The sequence below is a fragment of the Anomaloglossus baeobatrachus genome, chromosome 3, assembly GCF_048569485.1.
Source record: "Anomaloglossus baeobatrachus isolate aAnoBae1 chromosome 3, aAnoBae1.hap1, whole genome shotgun sequence".
NCBI lineage: Eukaryota > Metazoa > Chordata > Amphibia > Anura > Aromobatidae > Anomaloglossus > Anomaloglossus baeobatrachus.
This window is the reverse complement of record NC_134355.1, coordinates 441,175,814-441,190,859: the sequence shown is the minus strand read 5'-3', so window position 1 is coordinate 441,190,859 and position 15,046 is coordinate 441,175,814. Positions and strand designations below refer to the sequence as shown.

Here is a 15,046-nt window from a genome sequence, read left to right as displayed (position 1 = left end):
TTGCCGATCCGGCCATTGTGGTCATTTTTGTTTTGAGTGTTAGGGTTTGATCCTCAAGTTCAGACACTCGCGTCTCGACTTCCGCTGTTCGGGCCCTCAAGGATTGCATGTCCTGACGCAGGAGGCCCACCTCTGAATGTACCTGCTCAATTTTCCCTGTGAGGGAGCTGTTGCTTGTAGAAATTGCTTGTAGAAGCTGTTCATACACCTGCCTCAGGGTTAAATCATCTTTATCCTCTTGACCCGTCATCCAATAGTGCCTGACCTTTTGGGGTGGCATTTCTCTTGGCTTTAGGGGCATCTGCCTGACCACCCCTTGCGAACTCCTTAAGTTTGTCAATAGCTCCACTTTGTTTAGGGGGACTCATATTGATACACTGGGGATTTGCTGATTCTGCACCCCTCTCTTATCGTGCCCCCGTGCGTCTGAATCTGTGCCTTTATAATGTATATTTAGTAATATGTCTGTCTCCACTTCCTCACCACGTCCAGAGAGCCGGAAAACAGCCACTTATATGGTGGATAATAAGAATGAAGGGAGTCCCAGGGCAGCACAGCACTCAGGGTGTATTTATCAGGATGATGCTGGCCTGTGCAGCGTGGGGACTTCAATATGTGCCACTTATTTGTTTTCATGTGTCAGGAAAAATCTGCAGGGCCCGTTTTTCAAGGCACACACTCCAGACCCTCCAGCACTCTATGGGTTAAAGTCTTCCACACTGCAGCCGGCCCCCCTAATGTGCTGCACACTGACTGCCAGTTACACAGCTAAGGGAGAATTAACTTCCCTGTGCTCACCACTCCTGGGTCTTCACCTCTAGCCATAAATCTGTCACTCCTCACTGCTCTCCGGAGTCATGCTCTGCTGCTCACTGTGGAAATGCATGCTGTAGGGAAGATGGCTGCTGCTCCACACTCTCCAGCCTCAGGAGATCCAGCAACGCTGTGCAGGAGTCAGAGAATAGCTCCAGTGGGAATCTGCAGCCTCCAGATGGTGTCTCCTGTCACAGCAGCAAGTCAGTGAGTAAATGGATCAGGTAACCGGGTGTAAATGGCCAGGATAAGATCAGGATTATAGGAGCTCTCTTCCCATGCGTCCTCTCTGGTCGGCTACATCGCCCCACCCCCACAGATGCTACATTTTGATCGCATGTTATTGCATTTTGCGCAAAATGTGTGACGACTAGTGATGAGCGAGTACTAAAAAGCTCGGGTGCTCGAAGCTCGGGCCGAGCCTCCCAAGATACTCGTGTACTCGGCCCGAGCAACGAGCCCGATGTTATCCTATGGGAGACCCGAGTATTTTTGTGAAATGACCCCCCGGCAGCATGGAGAAACCCTAAAAATGGCACAAAAGTCTCAGAACAGTGCTCAAATGACATGGCAACAGCATGGGGAAGACCCCTTGAAGCATTTATCACTGAAAAGTCACAGCTGTGAACAATTTTGTCCGCGTTTTACGCCATTTTTACGGACTCACCAGAAAACCTTCCAAAATGACCCCAAAATGATTTTTCATGGCGGAAATGTTAAGGGCACATACCCAATAGTGAGATAGAGCTGGTGTATGTTACTTTTTGAGATTAATACATGAAAGATTTTACGTGAAAACATTGTGTGGCACTCCGATGTCCCTGAGAAGAGACGTACATGAAGGCCTCTTGAGTCTAATGTGCCCATTTTGAGGAACTGAGTCTTTGTAGTATTTTCCTTTGCCAGGGCAGTCCAAAATTGTGAGGTTCACCAATGCCCCTGCATACAGACGTGCATGAGGGCCTCAAAACATTAAGTGTCCATTGTCAGGAAGTGGGTGTATTATAGTATAGCCCTTAGGCAGGGCAGCCAAAAATTGGGAGGCTCCACATTGTCCCTGGATAGAGACGTGCATGATGGCCTGTAAACCTGAAGTGCCCATTGTAAGGAAGTGGGTCTATTGTAGTATAGCCCTTAGGCAGGGCAGCCAAAAATTGGGAGGCTCCACGTTGTCCCTGGATAGAGACGTGCATGAGGGCCTGTAAACCTGAAGTGCCCATTGTAAGGAAGTGGGTGTATTATAGTATAGCCCTTAGGCAGGGCAGCCAAAAATTGGGAGGCTCCACATTGTCCCTGGATAGAGACGTGCATGATGGCCTGTAAACCTGAAGTGCCCATTGTAAGGAAGTGGGTCTATTGTAGTATAGCCCTTAGGCAGGGCAGCCAAAAATTGGGAGGCTCCACGTTGTCCCTGGATAGAGACGTGCATGAGGGCCTGTAAACCTGAAGTGCCCATTGTAAGGAAGTGGGTGTATTATAGTATATCCCTTAGGCAGGGCAGCCAAAAATTGGGAGGCTCCACATTGTCCCTGGATAGAGACGTGCATGATGGCCTGTAAACCTGAAGTGCCCATTGTAAGGAAGTGGGTCTATTGTAGTATAGCCCTTAGGCAGGGCAGCCAAAAATTGGGAGGCTCCACGTTGTCCCTGGATAGAGACGTGCATGAGGGCCTGTAAACCTGAAGTGCCCATTGTAAGGAAGTGGGTCTATTGTAGTATAGCCCTTAGGCAGGGCAGCCAAAAATTGGGAGGCTCCACGTTGTCCCTGGATAGAGACGTGCATGAGGGCCTGTAAACCTGAAGTGCCCATTGTAAGGAAATGGGTGTATTATAGTATAGCCCTTAGGCAGGGCAGCCAAAAATTGGGAGGCTCCACATTGTCCCTGGATAGAGACGTGCATGATGGCCTGTAAACCTGAAGTGCCCATTGTAAGGAAGTGGGTCTATTGTAGTATAGCCCTTAGGCAGGGCAGCCAAAAATTGGGAGGCTCCACGTTGTCCCTGGATAGAGACCTGTTAGGTTCTTAGTGCCTCCGTGCTTGCATTTAAAAACCGCACGTGTGTGCCTGTTGGTGGCAGCTTTCCGCTGCATTTGTGTGAGTTTTGCAAAAACTTGGATATAACGCACAAGTCTAGTGAATACACGTCAGCACAGCATTGCAAAATGCGCAAGGGCGTTGTCAACGAACAAGGAAGTGGACGTGATGGTGGTGCAGGCAGAGACCGAGGTTGTGTGCAAGCTCTAATTTCGCCACAACAAAGGGCCACATCTAGTCGCTCGCACGTCCTGTCCCAAATTCTTGGGGACCGCAGCAGTACACCGCTCTTGAACCAAGACCAGTGTAAACAGGTTGTTAGTTGGATAGCGGATAATGCTTCCAGTCAGATTGGCACCACCACAAACACTCTGTCTTCCACACGGTCAAGTGTCAGTAGCCGTGATACTGCACCGCACATTTCAGAACCTGATCCTCCTTCCTACCACCAGGCCGAGTACACGTCCACGCTCCACGGACATTACTGATCCCACACTTGGACACTCGGAAGAGCTGTTCGTTCACGTTTCCATTCACAAATTCTGGCCTCTCGCCAGCTCCTGTTGAAGTGGGCCATGACGAGATTGTATGTACAGATGCCTAAATATTTGAGCAGCCACGTTCTCACGAAGTTGGCAACGTGTCTCAACAAGGGGTGGACGATGATGAGACACAATTGTCAGGAAGTCAGGAGGAGGAGCAGGGTGCGGAAGAGGAAGACGACGTGGTGGATGATCCAGTAACTGACCCAACCTGGCAGGAGGATATGCAGAGCGAGGACAGCAGTGCACAGGGGGAGGGAGGCGTAGCATCACAACAGGCAGTAAGAAGCAGAGTGGTGGCCCCAGGCAGACGTCAGGCAACTGTTCCCCGGAACAACACGACACAAGGTGCCTGTACAAATGTTAGGTCTTCCCGAGTCTGGCTGTAATACTATTGTATGTATTGAGGATTTCGATTGCGTTAGGGCAATGACAACCAGAGACGAGTTCTTGGTGCAAGACGTTTATAATATGCAACCAGCAAATATGTACATAAACGGAACAAAAACACAGTAGAACATAAATACAGGAAATACCTTCCAGGGACGGAGCGAAAGGGAATTCCCGGGACCGCGCACCGGACTCCCCCAGAGAGACCACCAAGAGCGAACCCCTATACAGGGACTGTCTGGCAATCACCCCAGAAGCCCTAAATGCGCAGCAGCCGGGACACAAAAGGGCAATAGGTAAGTCCAAAAATGTCCGTACGTGATGTGAGTCCAGAGTGGTATTAAACGGAAGGAACCGGGCAGAAGTGCCGACCAAAGACGGCAAACGGAGTCCGGGCACAGCTAGATGATACCAGATGAAGTCCAGAGTCGGTGTCGGTTGTTTTCCAAGAGGATCCGAATAACAATCAGGAACCAAAAGCAGCAGGGCAGGAGCACACAGGAAGCAGTATACTCAGGCACTGGACTAAGCTTTAGGGGCGGCTTTTAAACAGATGGACAGGAAGTAGGGCAACAGAACAGAAAACTCCATGTTAACAAAGGGCAAGCTCTTTCAAAAGAAAACTGGAAAACCCGGAACTCTGACACTGGCAGTTTTTTAAGTTGGCTCCAGATGATTCTAAAAAGGCCATTTGCAACACCTGCCATGCCAGCATCAGCAGGGGTACCAAAACTAGCAGCCTGACCACCACCAGCATGATCAGGCACATGTCAGCCAAGCACCAGACTTTGTGGGAAGTACAACAGAGTCGAGGAGCAGTGCTTGCTGATGTCACTGCTACGTCTTCGCTGGTTGTGCATGCGAGCCAATCCCCTGTCCATGCTGCCTGCGAACAAGCCTCCTCCACTCCTGCACCTGCAGTTGCCTACGCAGAAAGAACACCATCATCAAGCATGTCCTTGTCCCAGCGCAGCGTTCAGTTATCCATTCAGCAAACCTTTGAACGCAGGCGCAAATACACTGCCAACACCCCACATGCCACAGTTCTAAATGCTAACATTTCGCGACTGCTTGCGCTGGAAATGTTGCCTTTTAGGCTGGTTGAGACAGAAGCATTCCGCGACCTGATGGTGGCAGCTGTCCCACGTTACTCGGTCCACAGCCGCCACTATTTCTCCCGGTGTGCCGTCCCCGCATTGCATAACCACGTGTCACAAAACATCACACGTGCCCTGAACAACGCTGTTTCAGCCAAAGTCCACCTAACCACAGACACGTGGACAAGTGCATGTGGGCAAGGCCGCTACATCTCGTTGACGTCACACTGGGTTAATATTGTGCAAGCTGGGACCCAGTCTGAGCGAGGGACGGAACACGTCCTTCACACACCAAGTTTTGCAGGCCCTACCTCAGTCAGGGTTTCACACACACTCTACAGCTCCGGAATGTCATGCTCCTCAGCCTCCTCCTCCTCCTGCGCATCCTGATCCACTTTACCCTCCACACCAGTCCCAAGCTGGAAGTGTCGCGGGCGGAGGAGGGGACGGTGCGCTCTCCCACTGCTCGGGTCCGGCTGACGCTGCTCTACGGCTGCTGCTGCTCGTTGGCTCGAGCGATGGCCGGATCCCGGGGACTCGAGCGACGCTACTCGCCCGTGAGTGAAAAGGGGTGGTTTGGGTTTTGGGGATATTGTCCGTGACGCCACCCACGGTTGTGGTGATTGTGTGGACACCATCGCTGCTCTGGACGGGGATCCCGGGAGCCTGTGACAGGGAGCAGCTTTGTTGTTATTTCTCCCCTCCGTGGGTAGGGGGGTTGGTTGTCCCGGGGCCTGGTGATGGGGTAGACATGGATGACAGGCGGGTTGCGGGGCCTGATGAGGTGCAGGGTCGCAGGGGCAGCGCTGTGCCGCACGGCACGGAGGTACTCACTCAGCCCAATGATGATGACACAGTTCACGGTTAAACAAGTGGCTGGATGGACGGGTCACTCGGACGGCTGCGGTTGTTCCTCCCTGCAGGTTAGTGATGACTGTCTCTCCCTGCACCTAAGTTAAGTGTTGGTAGTGATGGTTTCCCAACGGTAACCCGCTCCCCGACCTGGATATGGGCCGGAGGAGCCCCTTTTGCCCACAGGCGCTGGCCCTGGGAGACGGTTGCCCTTGGCGGTGGCTGTGTCTCCCCTTCACGGTTGTACGGTTGCCTTCTATCTGGACTTGGCTGTTTGGAAACCCTGAGGTTCCCTTCACTAACGGATTTGTCAAATTCACGGCGACACCAAGCCTTGCCGGGATCCGAAAGTCCTCTGCCAATGGTGCTGGCTTCTCTTTGTATACCGGTCCGGTACGGCCGGGTCACCACCCGTCCACGGTCCTTACGGCAGACTCAAATCGGCCTCCACTGCAGACGGTCACCACATCCAGCCAACCTTGCTGTCCTGTCCGGGCCACACACCCGGACCAACTTCAGGCTCTTTGCTGTCACTTTTCTCCTCTCTACTACTTTCCTCCTTCCACTTCCTTAGCTTAACTCTCACTGCCTGTGTTTTCCCTCCTCCTCGGTGGGTGGAGACCAACCGCCTGGCTCCACACCCTGGTGTGGACAACAGCCCCTGGGGAAGGCAACAAGGATTTTGTGTTTTGACTATGATATGCCTGCAGGGAGTGTGGGGTGTTTAAGTGTTGTGCTCTGTGGCCCCTGGCTTGTCCAGGGCGACACAGAAGCACTGCAGCACTGCCTCGGCGAAGCGGCAACAGGCAGTGCTGAAGCTAATCTGCATAGGTGACAAACCCCACAATGCAGAAGAGGTGTGGACAGCTCTGAAACAGCAGGCAGATCACTGGCTCACAACTCTGAACCTAAAGCCAGGAAAGGTCGTGTGTGACAATGGCCGGAACCTGGTGGCGGCTTTGAGGCGAGGCCAGCTGACACATGTTCCATGCGTGGCCCATGTGCTCAACCTCGTGGTTCAGCGGTTTCTAAAGTCATACTCAGAGCTGTCTGATCTGCTGGTAAAAGTTCGCCGCCTGTCTGCACATTTTCGAAAGTCACCTACTGCTTCAGCCGGCCTTGCCGGCTTAAGACGCCGTTTGCATCTTCCGGCACACAGACTGGTGTGTGATGTCCCCACGCGTTGGAATTCAACTCTGCACAAGTTGGTCAGGATATGTGAGCAGAAGAGGGCAGTTGTTGAGTACCTGCATCACCTAAGCCGTCGGGAAATGGGTCAAACTCCACACATAACACCTGATGAGTGGAGATGGATGTCCGACCTATGCACCATCCGCCAAAACTTTGAGGACTCCACCAAGATGGTGAGCGGCGATGACGACATTATTAGCGTCACCATACCGCTTCTCTGCCTTCTAAAATGGTCTCTGCTCAAAAAACAACCATGATGCATTGCAGGCGGAGCGCGATGAGTTTGAGCAAGAAACAGTAGTGGGTGTGGGTGATGATAACACACAGCCCAGCCTCGTCTCATCACAACGTGCAGTGGAGGACTATGACGAGGAGGAGGATGAAGACATGGAGCAACTCTCTGGCCAAATTGAGGATATGACATGCAGTCATATCCTCGGTTCAGCGTGGCTGGCCAGAGGACAGGGTAGATGATGAGGAGGAGGAGGAGGACAGCATGTTCAGTCATCGTGTTGGTCAGGATACTGAAGTGATGGCTGTTAAGAGTCTGGCACACATGGCTGACTTTATGGTAAGCTGCCTGTCTCGTGACCCTCGCGTTAAGAACATCTTTCTTGGCCGACAATCATTACTGGTTGGTAACACTGTTAGACCCACGCTAAAAGGAGAACTTTATGTCTCTTATTCCCGAGGCGGAGAGGTCAGGCAAAATGCAGCAGTTCCAGAAGGCCATAGTCACGGAAGTAGGCAAAGCATTCCCCTCACAAAACGCTAGCGGCATAGGTCATGAATCAGTGGACAACCGAGGCGTACAGCCGAGAGAGGCACAAGTCCAATCCGCCAGAGGTAGGGGAACAGTCTTTAAGATGTGGGACAGTTTTCTCAGCCCCTCACGTACCACAGCCCCTGAGGTGCGGGGTAGTGCCACAAGAAATCCTAAGTTTGCCCAGATGCTGAAGGAGTACCTTGCAGATCGAACAACTGTACTCCGACATTCCTCTGTGCCTTACAATTATTGGGTATCCAAGCTGGACACGTGGCATGAATTGGCTCTCTACGCCTTGGAAGTCCTGGCCTGCCCTGCTGCTAGCGTTTTGTCAGAGCGTGTTTTTAGTGCCGCAGGTGGAATCATTACAGATAAACGCACCCGCCTGTCAACTGAAAATGCTGACAGGCTGACTCTGATCAAGATGAACAAGGGTTGGATTGGGCCAGACTTCACCACACCACCAGCAAATGAGAGCGGAATTTAAAGTTTGCCATGTACCTCCACTCACCCATGGGTACACACTTCTGGACTTTGGATAATCGCTGGACTGCTCCTCCTTCTCCTCATGCGCCACCATGATGATGACCGTTACAAATTGCAATACTTAGGCCTTTGTTTCAGGTATACCCCCAGTGGTAAATTTTTTCGCCCATTCTTTGCAGAATGGACATTACAACGACAGGAGACCCGCTCCTTTGCAATGGGAACAATGTTTTGAGGCCCTCATGCACGTCTCTACCCAGGGACAACGTGGAGCCTCCCAATTTTTGGCTGCCCTGCCTAAGGGCTATACTACAATAGACCCACTTCCTTCCAATGGGCACTTCAGGTTTACAGGCCCTCATGCACGTCTCTACCCAGGGACAACGTGGAGCCTCCCAATTTTTGGCTGCCCTGCCTAAGGGCTATACTACAATAGACCCACTTCCTTCCAATGGGCACTTCAGGTTTACAGGCCCTCATGCACGTCTCTATCCAGGGACAACGTGGAGCCTCCCAATTTTTGGCTGCCCTGCCTAAGGGCTATACTACAATAGACCCACTTCCTTACAATGGGCACTTCATGTTTACAGGCCATCATGCACGTCTCTATCCAGGGACAATATGGAGCCTGACGCTGCCACCGACTGCCACACACATGCTGTTTTTAAATGCAAGCACGGACGCAATAAGAACCTAACTGGTTTTTAGGAGCGACAATTACTGAGAAGTCTGACACTATCAGACACTGCTGACTGACGTGTATTATACACTAGACTTGTGCGTTATATAATAGTTTGTGCAAAACGCGCACCTGTACGCTGCCACCGACTGCCACACACGTGCTGTTTTTAAATGCAAGCACGGACGCAATAAGAACCTAACTGGTTTTTAGGAGCGACAATTACTGAGAAGTCTGACACTATCAGACACTGCTAACTGACGTGTATTATACACTAGACTTGTGCGTTATATAATAGTTTGTGCAAAACGCGCACCTGTACCCTGCCACCGACTGCCACACACGTGCTGTTTTTAAATGCAAGCACGGACGCAATAAGAACCTAACTGGTTTTTAGGAGCGACAATTACTGAGAAGTCTGACACTATCAGACACTGCTGACTGACGTGTATTATTATACACTAGACTTGTGCGTTATATAATAGTTTGTGCAAAACGCGCACCTGTACCCTGCCACCGACTGCCACACACGTGCTGTTTTTAAATGCAAGCACGGACGCAATAAGAACCTAACTGGTTTTTAGGAGCGACAATTACTGAGAAGTCTGACACTTTCAGACACTGCTGACTGACGTGTATTATTATACACTAGACTTGTGCGTTATATAATAGTTTGTGCAAAACGCGCACCTGTACCCTGCCACCGACTGCCACACACGTGCTGTTTTTAAATGCAAGCACGGACGCAATAAGAACCTAACTGGTTTTTAGGAGCGACAATTACTGAGAAGTCTGACACTATCAGACACTGCTGACTGACATGTATTATACACTAGACTTGTGCGTTATATAATAGTTTGTGCAAAACGCGCACCTGTACACTGCCACTGACTGCCACACACGTGCTGTTTTTAAATGCAAGCACGGACGCAATAAGAACCTAACTGGTTTTTAGGAGCGACAATTACTGAGAAGTCTGACACTATCAGACACTGCTGACTGACGTGTATTATACACTAGACTTGTGCGTTATATAATAGTTTGTGCAAAACGCGCACCTGTACCCTGCCACCGACTGCCACACACGTGCTGTTTTTAAATGCAAGCACGGACGCAATAAGAACCTAACTGGTTTTTAGGAGCGACAATTACTGAGAAGTCTGACACTATCAGACACTGCTGACTGACGTGTATTATACACTAGACTTGTGCGTTATATAATAGTTTGTGCAAAACGCGCACCTGTACGCTGCCACCGACTGCCACACACGTGCTGTTTTTAAATGCAAGCACGGACGCAATAAGAACCTAACTGGTTTTTAGGAGCGACAATTACTGAGAAGTCTGACACTATCAGACACTGCTAACTGACGTGTATTATACACTAGACTTGTGCGTTATATAATAGTTTGTGCAAAACGCGCACCTGTACCCTGCCACCGACTGCCACACACGTGCTGTTTTTAAATGCAAGCACGGACGCAATAAGAACCTAACTGGTTTTTAGGAGCGACAATTACTGAGAAGTCTGACACTATCAGACACTGCTGACTGACGTGTATTATTATACACTAGACTTGTGCGTTATATAATAGTTTGTGCAAAACGCGCACCTGTACCCTGCCACCGACTGCCACACACGTGCTGTTTTTAAATGCAAGCACGGACGCAATAAGAACCTAACTGGTTTTTAGGAGCGACAATTACTGAGAAGTCTGACACTTTCAGACACTGCTGACTGACGTGTATTATTATACACTAGACTTGTGCGTTATATAATAGTTTGTGCAAAACGCGCACCTGTACCCTGCCACCGACTGCCACACACGTGCTGTTTTTAAATGCAAGCACGGACGCAATAAGAACCTAACTGGTTTTTAGGAGCGACAATTACTGAGAAGTCTGACACTATCAGACACTGCTGACTGACATGTATTATACACTAGACTTGTGCGTTATATAATAGTTTGTGCAAAACGCGCACCTGTACACTGCCACTGACTGCCACACACGTGCTGTTTTTAAATGCAAGCACGGACGCAATAAGAACCTAACTGGTTTTTAGGAGCGACAATTACTGAGAAGTCTGACACTATCAGACACTGCTGACTGACGTGTATTATACACTAGACTTGTGCGTTATATAATAGTTTGTGCAAAACGCGCACCTGTACCCTGCCACCGACTGCCACACACGTGCTGTTTTTAAATGCAAGCACGGACGCAATAAGAACCTAACTGGTTTTTAGGAGCGACAATTACTGAGAAGTCTGACACTATCAGACACTGCTGACTGACGTGTATTATACACTAGACTTGTGCGTTATATAATAGTTTGTGCAAAACGCGCACCTGTACGCTGCCACCGACTGCCACACACGTGCTGTTTTTAAATGCAAGCACGGACGCAATAAGAACCTAACTGGTTTTTAGGAGCGACAATTACTCAGAAGTCTGACACTATCAGACACTGCTGACTGACGTGTATTATACACTAGACTTGTGCGTTATATAATAGTTTGTGCAAAACGCGCACCTGTACGCTGCCACTGACTGCCACACACGTGCTGTTTTTAAATGCAAGCACGGACGCAATAAGAACCTAACTGGTTTTTAGGAGCGACAATTACTGAGAAGTCTGACACTATCAGACACTGCTGACTGACCTGTATTATACACTAGACTTGTGCGTTATATAATAGTTTGTGCAAAACGCGCACCTGTACGCTGCCACTGACTGCCACACACGTGCTGTTTTTAAATGCAAGCACGGACGCAATAAGAACCTAACTGGTTTTTAGGAGCGACAATTACTGAGAAGTCTGACACTATCAGACACTGCTGACTGACGTGTATTATACACTAGACTTGTGCGTTATATAATAGTTTGTGCAAAACGCGCACCTGTACGCTGCCACTGACTGCCACACACGTGCTGTTTTTAAATGCAAGCACGGACGCAATAAGAACCTAACTGGTTTTTAGGAGCGACAATTACTCAGAAGTCTGACACTATCAGACACTGCTGACTGACGTGTATTATACACTAGACTTGTGCGTTATATAATAGTTTGTGCAAAACGCGCACCTGTACGCTGCCACTGACTGCCACACACGTGCTGTTTTTAAATGCAAGCACGGACGCAATAAGAACCTAACTGGTTTTTAGGAGCGACAATTACTGAGAAGTCTGACACTATCAGACACTGCTGACTGACCTGTATTATACACTAGACTTGTGCGTTATATAATAGTTTGTGCAAAACGCGCACCTGTACGCTGCCACTGACTGCCACACACGTGCTGTTTTTAAATGCAAGCACGGACGCAATAAGAACCTAACTGGTTTTTAGGAGCGACAATTACTGAGAAGTCTGACACTATCAGACACTGCTGACTGACGTGTATTATTCACTAGACTTGTGCGTTATATAATAGTTTGTGCAAAACGCGCACCTGTACGCTGCCACTGACTGCCACACACGTGCTGTTTTTAAATGCAAGCACGGACGCAATAAGAACCTAACTGGTTTTTAGGAGCGACAATTACTGAGAAGTCTGACACTATCTGGACTGTTTTACACTGTGTACACCAGCCCCAGATATGATGAAGGCTGGTATACGGTCACCACTACCCTGCCTGCCTGCCTGTATACTGCTACAATAGTCCTGACAAGGACTCTTCTGGTCACTAGCCTGTATTCCGACCTGGCTATACCCTGCCTGTATATAGCAACAATAGTCCCGAGAAGGACTCTGCTACTGTACTCCGACCTGGCTATACCCTGCCTGCCTGTATACAACTAGAATAGTCCTGAGAAGGACTTCTGGTCACACTGTTTGCAGCCCTGCAACTGAAAAAGCTATAAAGGGCCGCAAAGCTTTCCCTGAATCAGCGACACTCTCCCTGCACTGACTGTCTGGATAGTTGTGAGCAGAGCACAGCGCGCCGGCCGATATAAAGGCTCGGTCACGCTGTGCAGGCCGGCCAATCACTGCAATTCCACAACTAACAGGGCTGTGGCATTGCAGTGGTCTGCCAGCCAATCCCTGCATGAGGGCTGGCTCTCAAAAGAGCGCCAACAAGCAGAAATGAAGACCACGAGTACAGCACGAGTATCGCGAGATTACTCGGTCCCCGCCGAGCAGCCCGAGTACAGCGATACTCGTGCGAGTACCGAGTAGTGACAAGCATGCTCGCTCATCACTAGTGACGACCAAAAATCTAATTTAGGCATTTGGAATGTTTTGCCTATACGCAGTTTACTAATCAGGTTAATTGATTTTATATTTTATAGTTTTTATAGTTTTATAGTTTCTGAAAGCGGCGATACCAAATGTGTGTATATTTTTTATCCCTTTACTGTTCAATGGGGCGAATGGGGGTGATTTTATAAACTTTACTTTTTTGGATTTCAAAACCTAAACATCCAAGGTGACCACTACAGGTATGTAGAAAATCAGCCGGATAGTGCCAGTGTAGCACTGGCTTTAGGTTACATACGAAAATGCTGGTGTTTGGCGTGCTTTAGGTCCATCCATCTTCTGGATTTGAAGATCTATTCTTAGTACTATTGTTGCTGGCTGGAGCTGGATGAATTTACTATGGCCGTGGTCTCCATTGTCTGGAGCATAGGCTGTGACTACAGACTACACCGGCGAAAGATACAAAAGCTATGGGTCAACCAAAAGTTGCGAGATAGGGGGCATCACTTGGTACGGGGGTAGTCAAACTAGCGGTCCTGGTTTGGGATCTGGTGGACTGACTGGGGACATCTCATTTTGACCATCCACCCCGAGTTGTTTTAAGACCGCGTACAGAAGAAATGAAAATTGTTACATCGTTAACTGGCCTAGGTGATTAATACAACTCACAACCTTAGATCTTCACAAAGCTTTTCTGCTGGTTGGGCTGGACAAAATAAAAAAAAATAAAATAAAACAAAACGCTTAGATACATGGAAACAACCTCACAATAAAAAAAAGCTGCATCCATTTACATTTCTGATTAATTTGCAGAGGTTATTTTGACTGTTAGACACATTGCTAAAATAGAAGCGCTGGACAAATTTGTGACATTTAAGACATGGTGCAACGTCACCTCTTGCTTCTATCATATACCATACACACCCAATATATATGTATTTCATATACATACACGTTTGTTATTGAGAGTAGGCGGTATCCTTGCCTGACTGTGGGTAAATGTTTTACGGAATTACTTGTGAAAAATACGTAGTCATGCACAAGTCAAATTTTCCACTTTGATCTGACCCCAAAATGCTCAAGATATGTATTGTCTTCATACACTGCTCACAAAAAGGGATATTTGGCTTCCGGGTGAAATTAATGTAACACATAAAAAGTTAATGCTACAGTGATATATCTCAGTAACTTGTCATAACGCCTTGAGCATCAATTGCAGCTTGACAACATTTCCTGCTGTTCACAAGTGGTTTTATTGTCTGCCAAGGCATGGCATCACATTCTTCTTGTAGGGCAACTCTCAGGTCATTGAGGTTCTAGGGTACAAAGTTTTCAGCCTCTACATGCTAACTCATCTGATCTCATAGGTTTTCTATGGAATTCAGGTCTGGAGAAAGTGCAGACTGCTTTATTAGCGGTACCCCAATCTCCAGTAGTGGTTCCCCAATGATGCAACCTTGATGATCTGAAGCATTCTAGTCCATGATGATGAGGACATTAGGCCTGTGTTGTTCATGCAGATGCAATAGGACCGGATTAAGGATGTTATTTGTAGTAAGAGCTTGTCACTGTACCATTCACAAAGTGTAGGGCAGTTTTGTATTGACTGGACACCTGCCCACACTAACACCGCTGCCACCAAAGGCTTGTCTGGTGACAACAATAGCTGATGTATAGCACTCTCCTTGATGTCTTCAGCATTGTTGGTGGCCATAATGTCTGCTCAGCATGAATTGACTTTCATCAGGGAACAGCAGAGGCCCACCGGGACTTCGTCTTGCAAGAAGATAACGCCTGTGCCTGATGGTATGGTCAGGTACCCTTGCAGGTCGTCTAGCACGTAGACCGCACTGATGTAAGTAGTTTTCAATGGTCGGACTTCACACGGCTGCCTCTCACCTCATTTAAATGTGATTGAAGTTGTGTGGCATGCATCATTTGGTTCGGAAGGGCATTGTTCACAATGAAGCATTGTCCCCTTCTATGCC

General features: G+C 48.7%; 1 protein-coding gene across 1 annotated transcript in view; it reads left to right on the top strand.

The window, feature by feature from the left end:
• Nucleotides 1-883: 883 nt before the first annotated feature.
• Nucleotides 884-15,046, top strand: part of DYNLT2B (dynein light chain Tctex-type 2B) — a 62,217-nt gene continuing 48,054 nt past the window's right edge. The window contains exon 1 of the mRNA XM_075338502.1: nucleotides 884-1,020. Coding sequence (XP_075194617.1) covers nucleotides 899-1,020 — 122 coding nt within the window. The 5' untranslated portion in view covers nucleotides 884-898. The remainder of the gene's footprint in view (nucleotides 1,021-15,046) is intronic.